The 26,000-nt window shown below is 39.0% G+C and overlaps 1 protein-coding gene across 6 annotated transcripts in view; it reads left to right on the top strand.

Annotated features, from left to right (window-relative positions):
• The window catches only part of LOC136834444 (omega-amidase NIT2), a 262,580-nt gene that overhangs the window by 74,094 nt on the left and 162,486 nt on the right, over nucleotides 1-26,000 (top strand). For all 6 annotated transcript variants that reach the window (XM_067097048.1, XM_067097047.1, XM_067097045.1 and 3 more), the window contains one exon: nucleotides 12,941-13,087. In XM_067097048.1, coding sequence (XP_066953149.1) covers nucleotides 12,941-13,087 — 147 coding nt within the window. The remainder of the gene's footprint in view (nucleotides 1-12,940; nucleotides 13,088-26,000) is intronic.

The following is a 26,000-nucleotide window of genomic DNA, read 5'->3' as shown; positions in this document are numbered from 1 at the left end:
ATATAAGATGCAGCAATTATCAAATTTTGGAAATAGATCAATGAAAGAAATTTTTTTGGAATTTTAAACATTTCAGTAATAAATACCTATTTTAACGTTCATGAGGAGCTGTGATTTAATTGATAAAATATAAAAAGTAAATAATAGAAATACTAAACCTTTAGGGGTCTAATGAATTTTAAAACAACTAAATCGTAAATTTTACTTAATTTATTTTAAATTTTAATATATCTTTTTAGTGAGTATGTATGGAAACATGAGTACAGTATACAGCAAACCCCCCGGATTCACGTTCTCACGATTCGCGGGCTCACCCATTTGCTGGTTTTTCTTTGGAACCTATCTAAAATGTATTCCTCGTCGTAAAACCCACTTGAATTCAGCGGGTTTTTCTGTGGAACAAATATAAAATATTCCCTGGGAACCTGCCTGTTTGCAGATGCAGATTTTTTGTCTTTTTCGCATAACAATATTCTGTATTTTCATATTTATTGTATAATAACATTAAATAATAATGTAAAATAATGATAATACTACAGTATATATAATAGTAATAGAAATTAAATAATATTATTATGTAATACTACACTGGGTACCTTAATAATAATAAATAGTAAAGTTAAATCACACGGGTAGTAACTGGTGATGAATGTTGATTACATTATGCTGTAGATGATGATGATGATGAATTAGCTGTGCAGTATGATGAATGACAGGAGACACTGTCTTGTTAAGGTATTTGAACATGGCAACGAAGGTGGTATGTTAGGGCTGCACGAGTATTTTACTGTGTTCATGCTCAATGCAGGTGACCGCAATTAATGTCATGCCGTAATGGGCTGCTACTTCTCCGTGACTTTTGCCCTCTCTTAAGATAACAGTCATGTCTACTTTCTTCTCATCAGCCATTAATTGTAGGCTATTTGCCAGAGGCCTTAGAAGAAGCAGAGCATTCAGAGGACATCTTAATGCATGATTTCAAGAAATATTCTTAGTCCATAGTACTGTACATGCAAAACACAAACGAGAGATAGGAATGAAATGAGTTATATTGGGTCATTTGCCGATAATTTGCCGCTACGGTATACTCATGGTACTACTGTATTGCACATACTTATACTAATATTGATATTCTGTACGTACAGTACTGTACATTTTATTAAATGTTTTGTTGTAGGATGGTTTTTAAGTGTTACATACAAAAAGTGTTGTACGATGATATGTAGTACAGCACTACAGGTAGTACGTAGAGCATATCTAAAATATGTAAGACAACAGGAATAGCAGGGTATGTATGTTTACATCTGCGGTATGTAGCATTTTCATGTACATACTAAGTTATATTCATGACTACTGTAAGTATATTTTGTATGATGAAAAACGATTTACTAATTTTCAAATATTACAGTACTTTAATATATTAATGTAAACAGTAAAATTTCAATAACATACAGGTATATTTGTTTTTCTTAAAAGTGCTTCACTCAAGCCACCTCTCCGCAAATATAAAGAACTTGAGATGCTGTGTACCCAGGACCAATGATACTCGACACACTATTGGCTGTCATCTACAAAGCAGCCAATCCAGAAGCGCCATTCATTTTGCTTGGCGCTGATTGGCTGTTCACTTGGCGCTGATTGGCTGAACATTCACGACCAACTCGCAAACATGGAATTCTGGGAGACCGCATCCACGGCATCCTTCTCAGTTTGCGTGTAGTTCACATCATCTTCTTACCATGTGAAATCACACGTCTTTGTGTTTGGTTACTTAATCTTTGTGCATCAGCAGTATTCGGCCCTGAAATACCTCCTAAAAAACGCCCTGCTCCTTCTAAGACTTCTGGCAAAGAGTCTAAAAGAAAAAAGACTGTTATGAAACTTGAGGAGAAGGTGAAACTTCTTGACATATTAAAGGAGGGCAAAAGTTTTGCCGCGGTTGGCTGCCATTTTAATGTTAATGAGAGCACAGTGAGATATATCAAGAAGAAAGAGGCAGAGATACGGAAGTCTGTGAGTATGAGCTACTTCAGTGGTGCAAAGACAGTTGCGAGAGTGCGGGATAAAACAATCGTGAAGATGGAATCTGCTTTGGCATTCTGGATAAAGGACTGCCGGAAGAACATGCCCCTCGACTCCAACATCATTCGCGAGAAAGCACGACAACTCTACCAGCAGTTATCAACTGCTATGGAAGGTGACGACATAGTACAGACAGAGGAAGGCATTGAAGAAGGCAAATTAGAATTCTTAGGCTTCGACGAACCCGCGCCTACAGAAGCAGAAGAAGAAGAAGAGGAGAAAGAGCCCCAAGCAGGACCATCATCAGTGCCTCAAGGTTTCCAGGCCAGCAAGGGGTGGTTCCACCGATTTCAAAAGCCGTTCCACCTAAAGTCTGTTACATTGCATGGGGAATCAGCTTCTGCAGACATTGAAGCAGCCGCGAAATATCCGGAGACCTCCAAGAAAATCATCAAGGAGAAGGACTACCATCCAGGACAGGTGTTCATTGTGGATGAGAATGGCCTGTTCTGGAAGAAGATGCCTTCCTGAACGTACTTTATGAAGGAGGAAGCTAAAGCCTCCGGATTCAAGGCCCAGAAGGATAGGGTTACCCTCATCATGTGTGGGAATGTGGCTGGTTTCATGCTTAAACCAGGCCTCATTTACAAGGCTGCAAGCCCCAGGGCCCTCAAGAATAAGAACAAGGCATTGCTTCCTGTGTTCTGGATGCATAACCCTAAGGCCTGGATCACCAAAGTCCTTACAGAGTACTGGTTCCATCAGAACTTCATCCCTCAAGTTAGGCAATACCTGAACAACTTGGGCATGGAGTTCAAGGTGTTGCTGATTATGGATAATGCTGGTGGCCACCCTCTTGATCTTTATTACAAGGGAGTCCAGCTTGAGTTCCTCCCTGCCCAGCACCACCTCTCTCCTCCAGCCTATGGACCAGGGCATGATCCGTGCCTTCAAGGCCATCATCAGTCGATCACTGAATGACATGAAGAAGGAGACCCTGAACGTTGCTGGAACAAGTTGTGTTGAAGTGTGTTCATGATTACAGGGGCTTCTCTTCCTGAAGAAATTCAACATTCGACGATTAACCCTAAACGCCAGTTGGACGTTTTTGCGCCGCCAAAAATTGTCTGTCGAATGTCGAGTGGACGTTAAAACGCCGACTGAAAATGCTTTTTTTAAATATCGCAGAAAAATAATTATAGGCCTAGTTTGCGGAAGATTTCAAATCACGCACCTTGGCGGATGCTGGGAGTTCACGGATCCAGGTGTTGTGTTGTTTTTGAGCATCACCCAGACGCGCATGCGCGAATTCCCTCCTACTCATGCCAGATAGCATCAGCGTCGGACCTTGCGGGAGCGATATTTTGACGCAGACGTGTTTTGCAGAACTTTGGCGAGTGTTTGCATATTCGTGCTGCAACAGGACGTTTGTAGATATGTCACAAAGGCGTCAGGACCGTGAAAGGCGCATACTGCCTGTCAGAAGTGAGCGTGTGAGGCGAGTTTTAGACTGGGATGCTGAGAAGGACCCAGCAACCAAAGTGAATTTTAACATTCGGTCAACTTTGACTCGACCGAAATGATCGAAAAACGCATCCGTAGCCGCAATTATTACATTCGAGTAACAATCAATCATTTACCTTCATTTTGCAACAAACGGAAAGTCTCTAGCACAATATTTAGAATTTTGGTGAATTTAAAAAAAAAAATTTTCCTCCGCTCCGCACGCCACTGACTCCGCTGAAAATCCTGTCATTTCTTGCGTCAGCTTGCCGTAATTTTTTCGCCGTTTCATATTATTCGTTACATAAAGTGTTATACATCAAAATGTGCGCAATTTCATGTAGAATACAACAAAAAAATATATAATTCTTTAGCTCTTCACAGTGTTTTAATATTTACATCGAAATCACGATAACTGACAAAATTTTAACATTCGGTCAACTTTGACTCGACCGAAATGATCGAAAAAACGCATCCGTAAGCCATAATTATTACATTCGAGTAACAATCAATCATTTACCTTCATTTTGCAACAAACGGAAAGTCTCTAGCACATTATTTAGATTTTTTGTGAATTTTGAAAAAACAAAATTTTCCTTAAGCTCGCTTGACAGCAGTACTCCGCTGAAAATCCTGTCATTTCTTGCATCAGCTTGCCATAATTTTTTCGCCGTTTCATATTATTCGTTACATAAAGTGTTATACATCAAAATGTGCGTAATTTCATGTAGAATACAACAAAAATATTTCATTCCTTTAGCTCTTCACAGTTTTAAATATTTTTGCCGAAATCACGATAACTGACAAAATTTAACATTCGGTCAACTTTGATTTGACCGAAATGATCGAAAAACGCATCCGTAAGCCATAATTATTACATTCGAGTAACAATCAATCATTTACCTTCATTTTGCAACAAACGGAAAGTCTCTAGCACATTATTTAGATTTTTGGTGAATTTTTAAAAAAATTTCCTTTGCTCATTTATGCGCGCATTCCACTGAAAATCCTGTCATTTCTTGCGTCAGCTTGCCGTAATTTTTTTCGCCGTTTCATATCATTCGTTACATAAAGTGTTATACATCAAAATGTGCGCAATTTCATGTAGAATACAACAAAAAATGTGTCATTCCTTTAGCTCTTCACAGTTTTTAAATATTTTTGCCGAAATCACGATAACTGACAAAATTTTAACATTCGGTCAACTTTGACTCGACCGAAATGATCGAAAAACGCATCCGTAAGCCATAATTATTACATTCGAGTAACAATCAATCATTTACCTTCATTTTGCAACAAACGGAAAGTCTCTAGCACAATATGTAGATTTTTGGTGAATTTTTGAAAAAAATTTTCCTTCGCTCCACGCGCGCGGACTCCGCTGAAAATCCTGTCATTTCTTGCATCAGCTTGCCGTAATTTTTTCGCCGTTTCATATTTTTCGTTACATAAAGTGTTATACATCAAAATGTGCGCAATTTCACGTAGAATACAACAAAAAATATATCATTCCTTTAGCTCTTCACAGTTTTTTTATATTTACATCGAAATAACGATAAACAGAAAAAATCAACCTTCGTCAACTTTAACTCGATCGAAATGGTTCAAAAATGCAATTTTAAGCTAAAAAACTTACAGCCTAGTAATATTCAATCAATTTCCTTCATTTTGGCACAATTGGAAAGTCTCTAGCACAATATTTTGATTTTTGGTGAATTTTTGAAAAACTTTTTTACGTCCCATTTAATTCATGCATCATTTTGTGATAATATTTTCTCTGTGTTGCTTTAATCGTTTTACAATCTGTTATATACCAAAATCATCACAATTTAGTGTACAATACAACTAAAAAAATTAACTCATTAGCTTCAACCGTTTTCCTTACAGCGATTTGTATACAATTATATACGAGTTTTTTTTCGCTGTCATATATTCCAATATTTATATATGATAATGATATATTTTTTATTTCTGATGGTTGCATACTAAACTTCAGGCAATGAGAAAAAAGGAGACAAAATGAACTCTTAATCTTGAAAACTAAGCGCCCTGTGATTTTTGAAAAAACTTTTTCTGCTTCAGCGCTACCTCTCGGAGGCCGCCGGCATACGGGAGACGTTTTTGAAAATAGGGCTTCGGCGTTAAAGGGTTAATAAGGCTGTCCAGTTGGTGAGGATTCTAGGTTTCAAGGACATCACCGAGGGTGAAATCAGCACCTTCATTGATGCTCACTCTGACCCCCTGACGGACCAGGATTTGGAAGACCTGACGAAGTCTGCCAGTGAGGAAGAAGATACGCCAGGTTCAGGGGAGGAGCAGGAGGAAGAGGAGGGCGGCCTGACTTTGGAACATATGTCCCACATTAAGAGAATGATCAAGGATATGCAGGAGTATGTTTCAACATGGGATCCTTATATGGAACGCTCCTTAAAGTTTTCAAACATCCTTGATTTAGCATTGGAGCCCTATAATCAAGCCCTCACCACCATGAAAAAGCAGCGACAAGAGCTGTCTATCACCATGTTCATCAAACGGACGAAGAAGGCCCCTCCAAAGCCTCCCATATTACCTGAAGTAGTACCTCTCGAATCGCCTGAATTAGTGCCTCTCGAATTGCCTGAATTAGTGCCTCAGGCACTACCCAAATCGCCTGAAGTAGTGCCTCCCAAATCAACTGAAGAAGTGCCTCCCAAAGCACCTCCTGAAGGTGAAGAGGCACCCTCAGATGAGTTGTAACTCTTCTGCTTTGCTGTGTAGTCATATCTTCATTGCCATTCATTGGACTGCACAGCTAATTCATCATCATCATCTTTAACCAACATTCATCACTGGTGAGTACCTGTATGATTTACGTATGTAGTAATCTTAATATGTACGTAGTATTAAATTTTTAAAATGTGCGTATATTTTTTTATTTTTTGTCTCTCTTTTTGTGAATTATGTATAAATACCATTGGTTCCCTTCAAAAAGAAAATGGGAAGGCTTGTAACTGTATGAAAGAAAATGTGCGTGGCTGAATACGTAGGGGGGACTGGATTATTTTCACCTACAGCTGTAAGCCATACAGTATTTACGTATATAAATGTAACGATAAAATGTTTAAGATGGCTTGGAAATTATATTAATAGTATTTCAAAGATTTTAATACAGTAATAAGGTAATAGTTTAATGTCTATTTGATGTAGGATGGTATTTTTAGGCATACTTTGGTGTTTGACCGTTCATGGTAGACAGGTATAAGCGTTTATAGAGGGGGGGTTGTAAGTATTTGCAGATTTTAGCTATTCGCGGGGGGGTGGTCTGGAATGCATCCCCCATGAATTCTTCTTCGTTTTAACGTGCTTTTATACCCATTTTTATATGGGGTAAGCACGGTGCCTTCTTTGAAGGACTTTGATTTGGCGGTGGGGTAGGCCGTAACCTCGACCGGCTGCCCTGCCTGACATCGCTTAGACCCCGGTAACGAGTGTGTACATGTATTACCGAAACCCCCGCTCCCTTTCTCCCAGCAGCACGAGGAGAACTGGGCGGGTAGTCCGACAGTTCGAGACGTGTGAGGTGTCTGTTATGTTTTTTAGAAGATGTTGGAGTGGCTTGTTTATGTGTGTATTAGTCTGTAACATCCATTTGCTCTCAGCAAACCTATCCGTTGATTACATACGTAATCCCGGGATGTCTACACGGATAGCAAAGTTTCCGCCTCATGACTGGTCGGCTGCGGGGATTGAACCCTCGCCACAGGCTTCTATGAAGTATGTGGTTGCCACTCTACCAACCAAGCCATCGAGGCTCTAATGCATCCCCCATGAATATGGGGGGTTTACTGTAAATGTATTTATTGTGTGAGTGTGTTCCAGTATGAGAGCATATGCCTTTGTGCAGCTCTTAATTTCATCATTCATTCATCACTTACTGAGTGACCTATTTGGTCCCAGGACTAGGCTTATAGCCTATACCTGTCATTTCATCGAAATCCTTCAGGCCAGCGCTGTAAGAGCTGATAGCTTGGTGGTCTGGTTGAACTGTTTTAATAATAATAATAATAACTCTCTCTCTCTCTCTCTCTCTCTCTCTCTAATTCATCTCTAATTTCACTCATAAGGACAAATAATTCTCTCTCTCTAAGGACAACTCTCTCTCTCTCTCTCTCTCTCTCTCTCTCTCTCTCTCTCTCTCTCTCATTTGTAGTTAGCGCTGACCGTCTACAAACTGTAAATGCGCTAGTGTGGCAAATATTACGTTCTAAAACATTAATACATAACTAAGAGTTATATTAGTCCAAATAAAAAACACTGTTTGTTCATGAAAAATCATTTCAGAAAAAAGAGAAAGAGACGTACTAGAATAAAGTAGTTCATAAAAAGAGTAGACTTCTAAAAATGGATCGGTCGGAAGGGGGAGAAAGGGAAATAGTACAGAGTGTACGTAATCTTCACACTCCTATATTTTTATGTTAACCATTTATTTCTTTTGTTAAGGGTAATGTATTATGCTAACATTTAAATGAAATTATAGTAACTTTAATTCAATTAAAAGTTATATTAATTCTTTGGGAGCATGATTAGGGTCTCATTTAGTGTTTAAACACTAACAGGCTCATAAAAAGCTCCATCTGGGGAGCTAACCTGTTCCCTCAGGAAGAGGTTGACGCAGTCCTAGCAGAGGCAACTAGGGCCAACCAGAGTCTCCGCTCCCGTTGGGGTTTGTCCTCCAAGAGGAAGCAATCAGAGCCCGCCGGAACTCACCCTAAACAGGGGAAGAAGTTCAAGAAATTCAAGCGGCTCCCGACTCAGACAGTACTGCAGGCTGTCCAGGTCCCCGGCCCTGGACATCCCTCAACCTCCCAACCTCAGCCTCAACCTCAGTATGTGCTGGTTCAACCAGCCCATCAACCTCTCGCTGCCCCTTCTTACGTATCCTCCCCTGCTTATAATGCCTCTTACGAAAGCCAGGGAGCATTTCGGTCAATCCAAAATGCAAAAGGAACGAGAGCTAGAGGGTACTTCAGAGGTAGAGGTTCATCCCGCTCCTCCTCCAAAGGAAGGGGAGGCAGGGGATCTAGAGGAGGTAGGCCCTCTCCCACACAGTGAGATATCTCAGGTAGGCGGGAGGTTGTACCATTTTCGGGACCAGTGGAGCTTCAGTCCCTGGGCCCAGAGCATAGTCTCCAAAGGATTGGGGTGGAGTTGGATCAAAAGTCCTCCCCCCCCCGATCAGGTTCCATCAATCACCCTCCAAGGCTCTGAAGGACTTTGTGAAAGATCTGTTAATAAAGAGGGCAATAAAGAAAGCGAGGCATATGAAATTTCAGGGCAGACTATTCAGCGTTCCCAAAGAAAGGTTCCAGTCAACGAAGAGTAATTCTAGACTTGTCCCGTCTAAATTCCTACATTCAATGCGACAAGTTTCAATGCTTACAATCTCGCAGGTTCGGACCCTACTTCCCGTGGAGCCGTAAACACCTCTATAGATCTTTCAGATGCCTATTATCACGTCCCCGATTAAGAGAAGGTTCTCTCCTTATCTGGGGTTCAGACTAGGAAATCAAGCATACTCATTCAGAGTCATGCCATTCAGTCTCAATATAGCCCCCAGAATCTTCACCAAACTGGCAGATACGGTAGTTCAACAACTCCGGTCTCAAGGGATCATGCTAGCCGCATACTTAGACGATTGGATCGTTTGGGCGTCCAACGTCAACGAATGCCGGAGAGCGACAGCCATAGTAATCGGCTTTCTAGAATCACTGGGCTTTCAGATAAACAGAGAGAAATCCCGCCTAGTTCTGGAGAGTCGCTTTCAATGGTTAGGAATCCAGTGGGACCTCGGTACACACAGACTATCCCTTCCGCCGGCCAAGCGGAGAGAAATAGCGAAAGCAACCAGGCAATTTCTCAAGAACAAGAAAGCTTCCCGTCGCACTCCAAGAAAGAGTCTTAGGTTCTCTTCAGTTTGCTTCAGTGACGGATCTTCTTTGAAATCCAAACTGAAGGATGTAAACAGGGTATGGCGGAGCCGAGCCAATGTCAGGTTCAGAGACAAAGTATCTCTGATTCCACCGATTCTGAAGAAGAGACTCCGGCCTTGGACGTCCGTCAAGAGTTTATCGAAGTCAGTGCCCCTTCAGTTCCCTCCCGCCATCCCTAGTGATTCACACCGACGCTTCCTAAGCGGGTGGGGAGGATACTCCCAACACAAGAAGGTGCAAGGGACTTGGTCTACCATGTTCTGCCAGTTTCACATCAATGTTCTGGAAGCCATGGCAGTCTTTCTAACCCTGAAGAAACTGCGCCCGAACAACCAGATTCATATAAGATTGGTTCTCGACAGCGCAGTAGTAGTGCACTGTCTGAACAGAGGAGGTTCCAAGTCGAGTGGGATCAATCAAGTTATGATAGCAATATTTTCTCTAGCAAACAAACACCAGTGGCATCTGTCTGCTACCCACCTTGCAGGGGTCCGGAATGTCATTGCAGATTCCCTGTCCAGGACAACTCCGCTGGAGTCGGAATGGTCCCTGGACAAAACTTCCTTCAGGTGGATTTGCAACCAAGTTCCGGGTCTCCAAGTAGACCTCTTTGCAACAGAGTGCAACCACAAACTACCTTGCTATGTGGCTCCCAACCTGGACCCTCTAGCTCACTCCACAGATGCAATGTCCATAGATTGGAACAAGTGGAAAAGAATCTACCTCTTCCCCCCAGTAAACCTGTTATTGAAAGTCCTTCACAAACTCAGGACATTCAAGGGCCAAGTAGCCTTAGTAGCTCCAAATTGGCCGAAGAGCAACTGGTTTCCACTTCTTCTAGAGCTGAAGCTTCGGTGTTTGAAAATTCCCAACCTGAAACTGACGCAAATAGTACAAACTCAGACTGTGTCAGCTTCCTCAAGAATTCAGAATGCCCTAGCTTTGTGGATTTCATGAAGTTTGCTGCTCAAAGGGATGCTAATATCGATCCTGTTAACACTTTGTTCCTAGAATCAGATAAAAGGGAGTCCACTCTTAGACAATACGACTCAGCAGTTAAGAAATTGGCACTCTTTTTAAAAGAATCTGAAGCTACAGTAATGACCACTAACTTAGCCATTTCATTTTTAGGTCATTGTTTGAAAAGGTCTGGCCCCTAGTACTATTACTACAGCAAAATCAGCCTTGAAAAAGATATTTTTGCACGGGTTTAAGATTAACTTAACGGACTCTTATTTTTCGTCTATCCCTAAAGCCTGTGCTCGTTTGAGACCAGTAACCCGCCCACAGTCGGTTTCCTGGTTCTTAAATGATGTCCTTAAGTTAGCCTCAGAAATAGATAATCATAACTGTTCTTTCACTAACTTATTAAGGAAGACCTTATTTTTATTAGTTTAGCTTCAGGTGCTCAATTTCTGAACTGGCTGCCTTGTCTAGAGAACCCAATCATCTTGATTTCCTTCCATCAGGGAAGTGTTACTAGCTCCTCACCCTAAGTTCCTAGCTAAAAATGAAGATCCTCAGGATAGATGGTCCCCCTGGAAGATCATCCCCCTCCCACAGGACCTGTCTTTATGCCCAGTCTTTACCCTGAAAGCCTTCTTAGACAGGACCTCACACATAACTTCAGGGCCTTTATTTGTAAGGGAAGGGGAGGAACCATTTCTTTGAAAGCCATTAGACAACAGATCCTATATTTCATTAAACATGCAAACCCAGATTCAGTCCCAAAAGTGCATGACATCAGGCAGTGGCCACCTCCACTAACTATTTTCATTATATGAATTTTGAGGATCTGTCAAAGTACACAGGGTGGAAATCCCTGTAGTTTTTAAACGCCACTACCTGAAATCACTAGAAGCTCTCAAATTTTCTACAGTGGCGGCAGGGAACATAGTTCTCCCCCCAGTATGATTCTTTCTGTACTCAGTCACTCTCCTCCCTCCTACCTGCCTCATTTATTCCCCTTTGGTCATCTCCAGGTCAGGCATGCTTCACAGCCTTCTCCTGACCATGACATGAATTTATCCTACTCATTGTTTACTTCATTTACGTGTATTGTTTTGTATTGTTTTGTGGAACACAGTTCCCTTGTACTAGTTTTAAGTATATGTTTAGTACTTAAGTCTGTAATTTTAAGTACTCTTTTCCAATTAGGATTTTGTATTCATGTATAATTATGTTATTTAAAACTAAGTATATTATGGTGTCATCATTATGTCTTAATGCCATTCTTACTATTAAGTTATTAAAACTCTTGCAGATGTTTAGTTTTATTACTTTCCTCTACAATCTACTTTTGTTTCAGAATGGTATTTTGATTTCTCTGTTATTATTTCACCGGCTGACACAGGTCGAGAAACCCAGAAAAAGGATTTTGACAGAGGAAAATCTATTTCTGGGAGAGACCTGTGTCACCCGTGACCCCATGTTTCATCTTTTCCCCCGCCAAATACCATTCCGGTGTGGGGTGCTAATGTGGAATGTGGGTGACGCCGGCTTGTTTACAGTCCGCGAGTGGTGCGAGGTATGTAACGGCACCTCACTCTGTAGGACTTTTGACGTTGGGAAGGTTTACAGGGCAGAGGCCTGTGATTGTGACAATCTCACCCTTTCTCATACACGACTCCATACCATGGAGCTCGCACCGGGGTAGTAACTCCGCTTAGCTTTTTTAGCTTTTCTCCGGTATATTTAGCAATAGCTTTACCTTGAAATAAGTGCTGAAAGGTTATTTCACCGGGTGACATAGGTCTCTCCCCAGAAATAGATTTTTCCTCTGTCAAAATCCTTTTTTAGAGACTGTGCCAGACTTACATGAAAATTCGTTTTGCGCAAGGGGTTGTGGAACCTAACCTCGCGTAAGTTCAGGGTTTGACTGTATTACCTGTACGTATTACAGTAGTATTTCACTAACAGTATTGTACAGTATTACAGTATTATTATTATTATTATTATTATTATTATTATATTATTATTATTTGATCTTTATTTAATATTAAACCTAATAATATTTGAAAATTAATACTGTTAATCACTATTTTATCATAAAAATGTTTATGTGCAGTACCGTACAGTATTTAGTCACAAAAGTAATATGAAAATACAGAATATTGCTCTACGAAAAAATCAATGAATAGATGAATTTTCCTTGAATAACACAAAGATAGGTTCCACAGAAAAATCTGTGAATAGGTGAAGCCACAAACCCTGAACTGCGAATAGGCGGAGGTCAACTGTGTATGAAATCTAAAATTTTATCTTGAAAATATTATTTTTCCATAGCAGTGAAAGTTTTTAAGTATTTAGCTATAGCATTCATTCATCAGCTTACCTCTAAAACATGATTATCTTTTGATTTAAGATTTCACTTTTTATCCTGTATTCTCTAACCAAATTCTTTTTATTCCTACTGAAACCAACATATTCTGAATATCTATTACCAGAACTGCGGTTAGCACTCATCCAGCTTAGTGTAGGCATGAAGAAAGCAGAGAATGTATCAAGGGCTCTTCAGAAAGTAAAGGAAGCTGCAGGAAATGGTGCACAATTAGTGGCTCTTCCAGAGTGTTTCAATTCTCCATATGGCACCAGTAAGTTATTTTTGTGTTGTTTGTCATGTCCAATGTTTTGTTCTGCAGCCTGTATTCCTAACTTTCAATATTATCAAGGAATCAGCTGAATCAGGCAATGGTGGGATTTTCACTGTTTCTTCCCTCCTAGGGTCACTGCATTTTCATGAGCCATTTGCTCTTACAAAAATACTAACCATCGCCTTTTATAAAAAGAATATTCTTCACTACAGGCTGGAAGTTGTTGTTGAATTTGGTAACAAGGTAGTTAACTGGTGGCTACAGGATAGCTGTCACTAAACTTTCCATTGAACTTTGATGAGTATTTGTGTTTGTTGTATAATTGTCGACTGTTTTTGGAATTTGTTTTTCCACATTAAAGTATGTGAAAAAACAAGGACAAAGGCTTTGTGACAGGCATGAGAGTTCTTGTGGGTAGAAGTACACAAGAAGGACAGCATTGCTCGCTTGTTTGGCATGTGCTTGGTTTCTGAATTTTGCACACGCCAACATTTGTTATGCTTGTGACAGATATCCTCTTGGTACACACCAGCACCAGGATGGGTTGTTTGTTCACGACCACAACACTTCCCGCTTGGCTTATAGTTCACCACACACTCTTGGGGTGTGCATGTCCATTCCCCTGTACTCTTTACTTACTTAGCTGCTACTGAGGACACCTCAACATAACAGACAGTTGAAACATCTCAATAAGTAATGAAGATTGTTATATAATCCACATGGTTCAGTACCCTGGAGTCAACTTGCATAGTTATATTGAACAGCATTCCTATATAGTATGATTAATAGCCTAAACTAACTGGTATTTTATTATTCCCTTCTTTATAAAATATTAATATACTTATCATTCAATTTCAGTAATATAACTGCGGAAGAAATTCTTTCTAAACATACGTACAGTACAGTAATGCACAGTTTATCCTTACAGAAGCAAAGGTATTGTACTTAATTCAGCATTGTCATATACATCTTTTTTCAGCCTGTGTACATATGCATACATATCAAAACACTATACAGTACACGGGCATCATGTTATGAAATTTAGATCTACTGTGGCCCCCCTTCTCTCTCTCTCTCTCTCTCTCTCTCTCTCTCTCTCTCTGGTAAATATAGCTATACCTCTGCACCGGCAGGTAAGTTACCTTCAAATAAAAGAAGATTGCTTGGCTGACCCAGATGACTGTCTAGGTCACATGTTCTCCACTGTGAATATTTTAGCTCTTATCAGAATTCTTTCCCGTGATCCCAACCCCTTGACGAGGTGGGGGGGCTTAGGGATCCACTGCAGGGAGAGTATGTTTTTTTACACCTACCCATTCCATTGAGGATTCTACCAAACAATGGGACTTGTAACTTTTTTACTCCTCCTTCTATGAATTTTCCCCTTCCCTTCTTCCTATTTTGTTGACAACCTTTGCATGGCATTGAATTACAGAAATCAATGCTCTTGTAACTTTGAAGGAGGGTGAAGTTGGGCGACATGCCACTCCACCCGAAGAACTAGAGTACCCGACGTGGTTGAGTGACGGGAAATTTTTTATGTTAAATCATGCCTTCAGTGCTGGGTCCGATCTCGACAGACTGACGACCCGTAAGGTACTGAGAGTATGGTGTAGTATATCCAGGTAAGAATCTCAGGGCAGTTACCACTGTAGGTAACAGTATTGCTCCTTCCCCAGTTGGGACTCCCTGGTGAGAGGGACCTCATCCTGGATGAAATTGATATTGTTCGTCTTATGGATACAAATCCTAATCTCCTTACAATTTCTGGCATGGCTGTGGACTGTTCTAAGGAAAGCCCAAATTACAATGTTCAAAGTGCTGTAGTATTGAAACCTTGATACCATTTAGTAAACTCAAAACGACTTAAGTACCATCATGACCCAACCATGACTCACTTCAACTCCCTCTTTTGGGGGTGGAAGTTGGTCAAGGTTTCTAACTTGGAAACTGATTAAAAAAATTTCAGCATTAAAATTAGAAAATGATTTATTAAATAGGCATTCAACGGCAGAACTGTAATACAGACTAATAAGAGAAAAGACGTGGCTTATAGAAGCCACAACAAAAAGTCAGTCTGAAGATTATTTGTTAAAATAAAAAATATAGATAATATAAATAATAAATAAACAAATATTAGAAATAGCAAAAATAAAATTTGAAGGTCAAGATTTACTTCAAAAAGTACAAATTTTAGGCCAAAACTGAGAGATAAGACCATACAGTCGTGGCTGATTGGGTGGGCGGCGCCTACACATTTTTCTGAATGTGCGAACCTCCCTCTGAACATGATATTATTACTGGAAGAATGAGTAGGAACTGTCAGGCGACATCTGGCAACCCACTCCTCTCTCCCTGAGAGGGGTAGAAGTTCCCAGTAGCTGCCAGTCAGTTATAGTGGATTATATACCAAGTTTTTTTGTCTGCATGGACTCATGAGTTTACTGTTATTTAGCCCTTATTTAGTGCTTTTTTTTTTCTTATAATGAGCCGCAATAAGCTCTTGTCAAGTGAGAAAATAAGTCAGATAATTACTCTGCATAAGGCGGAAACAGTAACTAAGGATATAGCCAATGTTGTGGGCGTTAGTGAGTGAACTGTGCAGCGGTGGGTAAAAAAGTTCAAAGATGGCGGTTCAGGGGAACTACCTACACGTGTGCCTCACGCCCATCGTCGATAACTGATAAAGAGAGAGGTTGATAATAATTCCAGGATCACTGCCCGTATCCTCAAGGAAGAAAATCCTGATTTACTTGGGGAAGTGGGTGAAAGAGCCATTCGTACCTGTGTTAGCAAGACTCTTGAATTTCTTAAACTTGCTGCCAGGCATTGCCCCTTACTAACCCTTGGACAAAGGAAGAATAGGGTTGCTTTTTGTAAGAGACAGATTGAGTGGGAGGAGGACAGATGAAAGAGTGTTTTGTGGACTGATGAAGCCAAATTTAGTGTGACATGCAACAGGTGGGGAAAGGTTAAGAGGAGGGATGGCAGTAACCCATATGACCCCAAATTTGTGGAGCACACTGTAAAATACCCCCAATATTTGATGGTATGGGGATGTTTTTCGTTCTATGGTACAGGAAAACTTATCATACTGCCTAAGAATCAATAAGTGAACAAGGAAAAGTATTTTGAACTCCTTGTTGATCATCTGGAAGAGTGTTTTGAGGTCACCAAAGTGACTTTTAACAGGAAGATGGTGCGCCTGCCCATACTGCAAAAGTAATTAAGGATTACCTAGCTTTTTGGGGCATCAATTATTTTAAGACTGCCCAGGTAATTCCCCAGACTTAAACCCCATAGAGAACTTGTGGGGGATCATGAAAGCCCAGTTACGCAACCGTGACGTGCCCTCCATCCCCAGTCTTGAGGTTGCACTACGGGACAACTGGGACAATCTTGACCCAGAATTGCTAAAGAAAATTGCCATTACCATCCCACAGTGTCTCAAGGCTGTCATAAAAGCCAAAGGAGGCTCAACAAAGTGTTAGATGGTGGTAAGTACAATGTTTTATATGTTTTTAAAATTTTTTATTTACCTTTGTTTTTTTTCCTCACCGACTACCCAGTCAGCCAAGACTGTAGATCCCAAAGCCACTACAGTGTCAAAATTGTAGTAAATGTAGGCATGCAAAGAAATACTGTATTGTCGAAATGAACCTGTATGTGTGTATTATGGATCTAGCGAACATGCCACACAGGGTAATTGCAGTGAACCATTGTGTATAAACTGTTGGCAAGACCATCTTGCAAGGTCCAAAGAATGTGTCTTATGGTATATACAATATTGAATTGAAAATATTACAAGGAAGAATGGGATGTACATAAAAGAAGCTATATTAGAATTGAAAGTGAGAGGAATTCAAGATCCGGTAAGAAACATATTCTTTAGTAACAAGAATGAAACAAAAATGCTTACAGATAGGAGTAACTTAGCACAGAAAAATAAATCTCAAGAAGAAATTAATGCTTTACAGAAAAAGACTAAAATGCTAAAGAAACAGATACTAGTATAGAAGTAGTAGAGGAAAGTTGTGATGGACTGGAAATTAAGGATAAAAAGAGACCTTTGGAGGGAACAACACCCAGAACAAAAAAAACTATTATTAGAGAAACATCAGTGAAACCAAAGACAAAAAAAGATAATAAGAAAGATAAAAAACAAAAACAAGCTAAGAAAATCCCTTTATCCCCTCAAATAATAGTAAAACCTATGGAAGCAGATGTCCAAACCACAGAAAAAGTAGGAGAGAACCATATCGTAGGTAAGAGCTTACTCCATCACCGATAGTTGGTGCAGTGGGAGCAGGTGAAACAAGAAATTTACATAACACACATGGATGTAATGAATGCTTCCTTGAATTGTTCAGTGATAACACACAAGTAAAAAATGCACCAAAGTTTATGCGGCCCAGTCAAGATTTTGTATAATGCTGTCTGAAACTCTCAGCCACGGCCCATGAAACTTTCAGCCACAGCCTGGTAGTGGCCTGTGTGGTTGGTACCTATAGGGGTGCCAGATGCATGATCATGGCTAACCTAAATAAAATAAAAACTACTGAGGGTAAAGGGCTGCCATTTTGGTATGTTTAATGATTGGAGGGTGGATGATCAACATGGGAATATGCAGCCCTCTAGCCTCGGTAGTTTTTAACATCTGAGGGCGGATGGACAAACAAAAAGCCATCTCAATAGTTTTCTTTTGCAGAAAACTAAAACACTAAAAGATAGTTTAACAAACATTATCAGAAATATAATGAAATATATAAAACAAAGAAACCACTGTCTTGAGCACCCATGAAAAAGGTTGTATGTGCATTGGAAACTTAACATATTACAAAGAAAAACAAACACATGCCATGAGTAAATTATTAGAAAAAATCCAAGTTGATAATACAAAAAAAAAAAAAAGCAAAACTCGACCGCTTTAATCAAATATTTTCAATAGCTATATTATACAGTAGAACATAAATGGTCTACAGACCAGATTACATCTAGGAGAAATACAGCGATTACAAAGAGAATATCAATATCAAGAATAGGTAAATATACCTTAGCATCTACATCACGAGGCGAAGAAGGAAGTTTAGTTACAGCCATATACTCGTATGTACATAACAAATTAGTTTATGACAAAGTACATGTAAACATCTCTGACTTGCAAACACCAGGTATTAAAATCCAAATAAAAAATGATAATTATGTAATTTATAATTTATACAACCAACCTAATAAAAATTACGACATTAATAAACTTAAAGAATTACGTAACAATACCAAGGAACGTACATTAATAGTAGGTGATTTTTATGCTTACAACCCAGTATGGGACTGTAATTGTACATACTCAAATAGAACAGGAAGTAAAATACTGTAGATGAATTCATGGATTTAAATGACATGCTGTATAAATGATGACAAAATCAGCACATATTCAAAAACACTTGGAACATTTTCCTCAGTAAACTTGACTCTGTGTGCCTCAAATATAGTGGACAGATCCTCAGTAAACTTGACTCTGTGTGCCTCAAATATATTGGACAGATTAGTTGGAATACAATAGATGACTTGTGCACCAGTCATCATTTCCCAATATTAATTTCATTATTACAAAATAATCCTGACAAAGCATGTCCCTCACAATAGCATTTATAAAGCAGATTAAGAGGGATATGAAGTGCACCCATGAATACTCTACCATTTGAATATTTGAAAGATCATAATGAAAATAAATTTCTTGTTGATTTCATTGAAAATGCTCTTGATAAAGCAATACCAAATCAAAATCTCATCTAAAAAACAGAAAATTCCATGGTGGTCTGATAAGCTAACAGAATTAATAAATATAAAACACTCAATAGGGAGATGACTAGATAATTTAGATAAAAAATTCAACAAGATTTGATAAAACATTATCAGTATTAGACTCACTTAAAAAGAGATACCCAAAAGTACAGGATTGTGAACTATATGATCTGCCAAGCAAACAGAAGAATAAACAAATATTAAAAATTGCAAAAATAAAATTTGAAGGTCAAGATCTACCTTGGAAAATAAAAATTTTAGGCCAAAACAGAGAAGTAAGACCATATGTCCCTAAGCTGCTTCAGTGTAAAAATTGTAGTAAATATGGGCACGTGAAAAAATAATGTTGAAATGAACTTCTTTTGTGTGTGTATTGTGGATCTGAAGAACATGCCACACAATGGAAGTGTAGCGAACCAAAGTGCATAAACTGTGGGCAAGGCCATCATGGAAGATCGAAAGAATGTATGTACAGTACTATATATACAATACAGAGTTAAAAATATTACAAGAAAGAGCTGGAATGTGTATAAAAGAAGCTAAATTAGAATTGAACGTGAGAGGAATTCAAGATCCGTCTAAGAAACATACATATTCTTCAGTTACAAGAACCAATAATGAAACGAAAATTTATACAAATAGAAATGACGGAGCACAGAAAAGTAAATCTCAAGAAGAAATTAATGCTTTAGAAATAAAAACTAAAATGGTAAAGAATAAAGAAAAAGGTACAAATAGGATGGATAATATTTTATCCAATTCATTTGAAATATTAATGCAAATAGGAACACAGGAGGATGCTACTACAGAAGTAACAGAAGAGTGTTGTGATGGACTGGAAAATAAAGATAAAAAAGGCCTTTGGAGAGACCACCACCCAAAACGAAGAAACTAACTATTATTAGAGAAACTTTGGATAAACCAAAGATAAAGGGTATAAAGAAAGAACACAAACAAGCTAAGAATATACCCTCATCTCCTAGAATAATAGTAAAACCTATGAAGGCAGATATCCAAAACAGTGAAGAAGTGAAAGAGAACCATACCATTGATATCAATGATTTTGTGAAGGGAGAAGCGATTACTCCATCTTCAGTAGTTGCTACAAGAACAAATAAAAAAAGAAATATACACGGCAATACATGTGGATGTAATGATTGTTTCAGTGAATTATGCAATAATAACAAAAGATGGTTTAACAGACATTATAAGAAATTTTATGAAATATAGGAAAAAAGAAACCACGGATTTGAGTACCCATGAAAAAGGTTGCATGTGCATTGAGCACTTAGTATATTATAAAGAAAAATGAAAGTCGTGAGTAAATTATTAGGAAAAATCCAAGTTGATAATACAAAAAAAAAAGTAAAACTTGACTGCTATAACATAATATTTTCAATAGCTATATTATAGAATGGAACGTAAATGGTCTACAGACCAGATTACACCTAGGAGAAATACAAAGGTTACTAAAAGAATATGAATCAATGGTATTGTGTTTACAACATGTCAACAAAACAATATCAAGAATAGATAAATATACCTTAGTATCTACACCACGAGAGGAAGAAGGAAATTTAGGTACTGCTATATATGTACATAACAGAGTATGTTATGACAAAGTACTTGTAAACTTTAATGACTTGCAAATATCCAGGATTAGAATATGAATAAAAAACGACAATTATGTAATTTATAATTTTTACAACCAACCTAATAAAAGTTACGACATTGATAAACTTAAAGAATGATTTAACAATGCCAAAGAACCTACATTAATAGTAGGTGATTTTAATGCTCACAACCCAATATGGGTCTGTAATTTTACAAACTCAAATAGAGCAGGAAGTAAGATAGAAGAATTCATAGATTCAAACGATAATGTGCGGTGTAAATGATAATAAAATCGGCCCATATTTTTCAAAAAACACATGGAACGTTTTCTTTAGTAGACTAAACTTTATGTACAACAAGCATAGTAGACAGATTGGACTGGAATACAGTTGATAACTGTATTAATATCATTTCCTGATATTAATTTCATTATTACAAAATAATCCCACCAAACATGTCCCTCAATATAACAGTTATAAAGTAGATTGGGAACGATATGAATTCCACTCTAGGAATATCTCACCATTTGAATATGTACGAGATCATATGAAACATATAGATTTATTGTTGATTTCATTACAAATGCTGCTGACAAAGCAATACCAAAATCAAAATCTCATCCAACAAAACACAAAGTCCCATGGTGGTCTGAAAGACTAACAGAAAAAATAAAAATGAAACACCAAATTGAAAGACGATTAGATAATTTGAATAGAAAGGTAAAATAAATAAGACATTACCGATATTCGAAGAAAATTTACAAAAATTAATTATATTATATATTAGAAATTGATACATTAAAACCTCTATATGACAAAATATATGCAAAATTTAAAAGAGAAGTAATTCAAGGAAGAATCATTTCATGGAGGAAATATGTATCAGAGATCTAATAATACTCCCATACAAAAAATACAGGAAAAATTCAGGAAGGTAAATGGTACCCATGTTAAACCACCTAGACATGCCATACTAAAAGATGGGAAAAGAATACTTGATCCAAAAGAAAAAAGTAATATAACATGAGAAAACTTAGCAAAAGTAAGTAGTGATAGAAATTTAGATGAACACTTCTGCACAAAAAAATGGTATAGAATAAGTGACAATAAATTTTGAAATAATAGAAGATATATATTGTAGTAGAAAATTTAATTTGGAAGAGTTAGAATTTGCTCTGTTGAACAGCAATAAATCTTCCCCTGGAGGTGACAATATTTGTTTTGAAATGATCTACCACTTAACACCTTTGGTGCAGAGTAGTACTTATTAGAGTTTTATAATCATTTATGGCTTCAAAAATTATTTTCAGATGAATGGCATAAAACTATACTATTATTCCTATCCCCAGACCTGGACCCCTTAATGAGAGACTGCCGTGACGTAGTTACATGGCTCCAGCATGGAATATTCTTTCTCATGCTGTAGATTTGTGACGAGCAGGGGGGCTCTCAACAAGGGGGAAATCGTTCTCCCCTTTTGACTCTAAATGTCTCTCAGTCCTCTTTTTCTTCTACTTCTTTTTTACTTCTTCCTCCAGCTTATTTTTTCAGCTCCCTTCCATCTTCCTATCCACCCTCTGTGACTGCCGCTTCTATTTGTTTTTCCCCAACTCTTTGGCTTACATAGTGTTGATATTTCCACCTTCATTAAATTTCCTGTCTGTGTGAAAGGAAAGGGCATCATACCTTGGATTGGGGCTTATGTTTGAAGCTAAATGTGGCAACTGTGATTGGGAGCGTGACCCAGTCTGATGATGTTTGGACCTGAAGGATATCAGTATGATGTCATATTGACATCCTGAAGGCAGAACTATCCCTGAGATCAGCCTGTGAATTCCAGGGGTGGGCTGCCATTAGGGGTAGGACTCCTGGCATATTTTCCGGTATGCCCGACAACATAGTCAGAGTGGGGATGATTGTATTCTAGTAATAGTCTCGGTCCCAACAAGCGGGTTAGGCTTACATGTGTGTCCCTCTGATATGTTGGTAGGGTAAGGGGCAGACATCTTGGCTGAGAATAGGGCCCTATGAAAAGTCAGTGGTGCCTCTTCAGTATTCACCAGCAGTGTGTATAATTTTTTTTTTTAACTTCAGTTTTTTCATGGATGGTCCCCATGTTGAAATTAGTACCCCTGGGCCGAATGACAGTCAGACACGGTTGGTGACCCAATCCAGACAAGAAGGAATACGGCCAGGAATTCCCAACAAAAAGCATCTGGTTCCAGTATTGTCACTGGAACCATTTGCAATAAAGAAATGCAAGAATTATGAATTAGTTCCTGGGGTCTTTGTATCCAACTCATATGGAAAATATCTAAATTTGAAGCTTAATGGTAACAATATTGATATTTTTGAGGTAAAATGGAAATTGTAAAATGCTGTGGCAGACAACTGAAAATATCCCCTCAGAACAGTAATATGCTCCTGGTAGAGAGTATCTCCCCAGAGGAAAGCATGAAGTTGATGAGTTTGTCGGCTCTTGCAGGAGTTACGGTTGAGTGCACTCCCCACTCCAGCTTGAACTTCAGCAAGGGTTTGATTTATGCCCCTCAGCTAATGGGTTTCTCTGAGGAGAAACTTGCAAATAAATTGAAAGATCAGGGTGTAATTAAGGTGGACAGGATCACAAAGAAGGTGGATGGTGATTGGATACCTCAGCCTACGTCAATACTGATGTTCAGTACTTTAAGACTCCCAGAGTATGTCTCTGCAGCCTGGCATAGATACAAAATAAAACAGTACATCCCGAGGCCCAGAAGGTGTTTCCACTGCCAACGTTTTGGACACACCCTTCAGACGTGCCGGTCCAAAATACAAGAAAATCCTGCAGTTTGTGTCAACTGTGGAGATGATGAGCATGGTATGTGTACCAGGGAACCTAAATGTGTTCACTGTGGTGAGGGACATGCATCATCATCTCAACGGTGTGATATATATTATTTGAAAAAGAAATTCAGGCGTTAAGAGTGATGGAAAGGATAACTTAAGGAAGCAAGAAAGAGAACAAAAGCTAAGATTGTAAGACGAGGTCTAAGTTTTGCCTCAGTAGTAGCAAAACCTAGAAACCAACAGAAAGAGACAAATAAACTAACCAAAATAAGAAGCACAAAGGTAGAGTCAAAAAAAGAATCGCTGAAAAGACGCCTAACAGATTCACCAGAATCTATTGATGATGGTAATGCGAAGACAAGGTTCAGTAGAACCAACAAGGAAGATATGAACATAGAGCTCAGAAAAATTGAAGTGTCAGTTGAGACACATCCTCCACCATCTGCCTCTTTGGAGGCAAGGCTAGCGAGTGCTGGTCCAGTGCCAGCTGCTGTTGGTGCCAACTCCTCTTTGGAGGACAAACCTGTAGATGCTGATCCCCAAGCATGAGCTGGCAACGGCCAGCAATAGCAAGACAGTTGAGGTGGTCTCTTTAGAGAACACCTCTGCTCTCTCCGTCTCGATTGAGATGGAGAGAGAAGAAACTAGAAAACCCCTCAGTGTCAAAGACACTGAAGGAAAGGATGTTGGCTCTTTCAAGGTGGTTATTCCCCCCAAGAAACCAACAGAACTGCCCACTAAATTGCCTCCCCCAAGTAGAAAAAAGAACTCTCCCAGTCTTGTAAAAAGGAACCATACTGATGGTCCCAGATGGAAATAAATTCATTTCCATAATTCAGTGGAACTGTCAGGGACTCTGAGCAAAGTATGAGGAAGTGCAGCTTTTGCTCTATGAGCATTCTCCTTTAGGGATATGTTCGCAGGAGACCATGCTAGGTGAATATACCCCTTGTCCTAGGGAATATGTTCACTTCAGAACTGAATTTGATTTGGAAGTGGGAAATCACGGTGGATCCCTCATCTACATCCGTCGAGATACTCCACACTACCAAGTAAAACTAAATACTCCATTTCAAGCTGTGGCCGTACGGGTTAATTTAAGAAGGCAATATACTATATGTTCCCTTTACATTCCACCCAATAGTCATGTTTCCCAAGAGGACTTAATATCCTTAATGTGGCAACTACCAGAGCCATTTCTTCTTCTTGGTGACTTCAACAGTAGACATCCATTGTGGGGAGATGTAACATCAGACTAAAAAGGGAATATGATGGCATCTATTATAGAAAATGAATACTGGAGAACCTACCCATTATCACATTCAGACTGGCACTGTCTCCTGCATTGACCTTTCCATTAGTAGCTCCAATTGCAGTGTTGATTTTAATTGGAGAACAAGTGATGACTAGCATACTAGTGACCATTCTCCAATTATGATCAGCACCAATGATGGTCCACCTATCCCAAGATCACCACGATGGTGCTTAGAGAAAGCAAATTGGAAAAAATTCAAAGATTTGAGCAAGTTGGAAGGGGGTGCTAAAGATTTCCCAAGTGTAGATGATGCCATCGATCTACTCAATGGAACTTTCCATACTGCAGGCTTACATTCAGTTCCTCGAACTATAGGACTTTTCAGGAGATGGCCAGTTCCATGGTGGTCAGAAAAATTAAGGCTGCTACATCAAGCTACAAGGTCATCATTGACCAGGTGCCATAGACATCGCACCATGGACAATGTCATCACTTATAAACAGTGTAGGGCACGATTTCGAAAAGCTATGAAAGCTGCCAGAAGACAAGCATGGGCAGGATATGTATCCTCTATTAACAGCAGAATACCAGTCAGCAGCATTTGGAAGAAAATAAGAAAAATTCAGGGTAAATTTACACCCAATCCTCCTCCATTACTTGAATAATAATCATGTCACTGATGCCACAAAAGTTAGTAATATATTTTCTGAACACTTTGCTCGAGTCTCTGAAAAATCGGATAGTTCCCCAGGACATCATTTCAGAATGATGGAAGAACAACAGGTACTTGACTTTTCATCAAACAAAACTGAATCTTACAATATGCCTTTTTACGAATAGAACTTACCTGGCAGTTATATATATATAGCTTAATCCCTGTCGAACCGGCAGATTTTTCAAAACTCGCGGCAACCGCCGAATGGTAGGTGTCTGATAGGTGGTTAACAACCCTTACAGGGTGGTAGTTGGAATCATTCCCGTTTTCAGTTCCTCAGATCATCTCTGCTGGTTGGACTGACAACATCGTTATTGGTTCTCCGTCGGGTTTTTCGCTCGCTTCCCTAGGTCGCTGTGTTTGGACTTCTATTGGTGACGTATATTGACCTTTGGATTGGCAATCGCTTTTGTGGCTTGTTTTGGTTTATTCTTTTGACTGTTCTTGGATAAGATGTCTGATCCTAAGTTTTTTCGAGTGTGTGTGAATGAGGAATGCAAGGTTAGGTTGCCGAAAGCTTCGTGGACCCTCACACTGTTTGTTTAGGGTGCAGGGGTTTTGAGTGTGCCTTGGATAAAAGATGTAAAGAATGCGAGGGTTTGGATGAAAAGAAATGGATGGAAATGAAACGCTATGTGCGTAAATTAGAAATGGATAAGTTAAGGAGGGCTTCTAAATCTAAATCTAGGTCTGTGA

The sequence above is a fragment of the Macrobrachium rosenbergii genome, chromosome 53 (genome assembly GCF_040412425.1).
Source record: "Macrobrachium rosenbergii isolate ZJJX-2024 chromosome 53, ASM4041242v1, whole genome shotgun sequence".
In the NCBI taxonomy this organism is placed as follows: Eukaryota; Metazoa; Arthropoda; class Malacostraca; order Decapoda; family Palaemonidae; genus Macrobrachium; species Macrobrachium rosenbergii.
The sequence above is the reverse complement of the archived record's forward strand: the minus strand, read 5'-3'. Positions and strand labels throughout refer to the sequence as shown.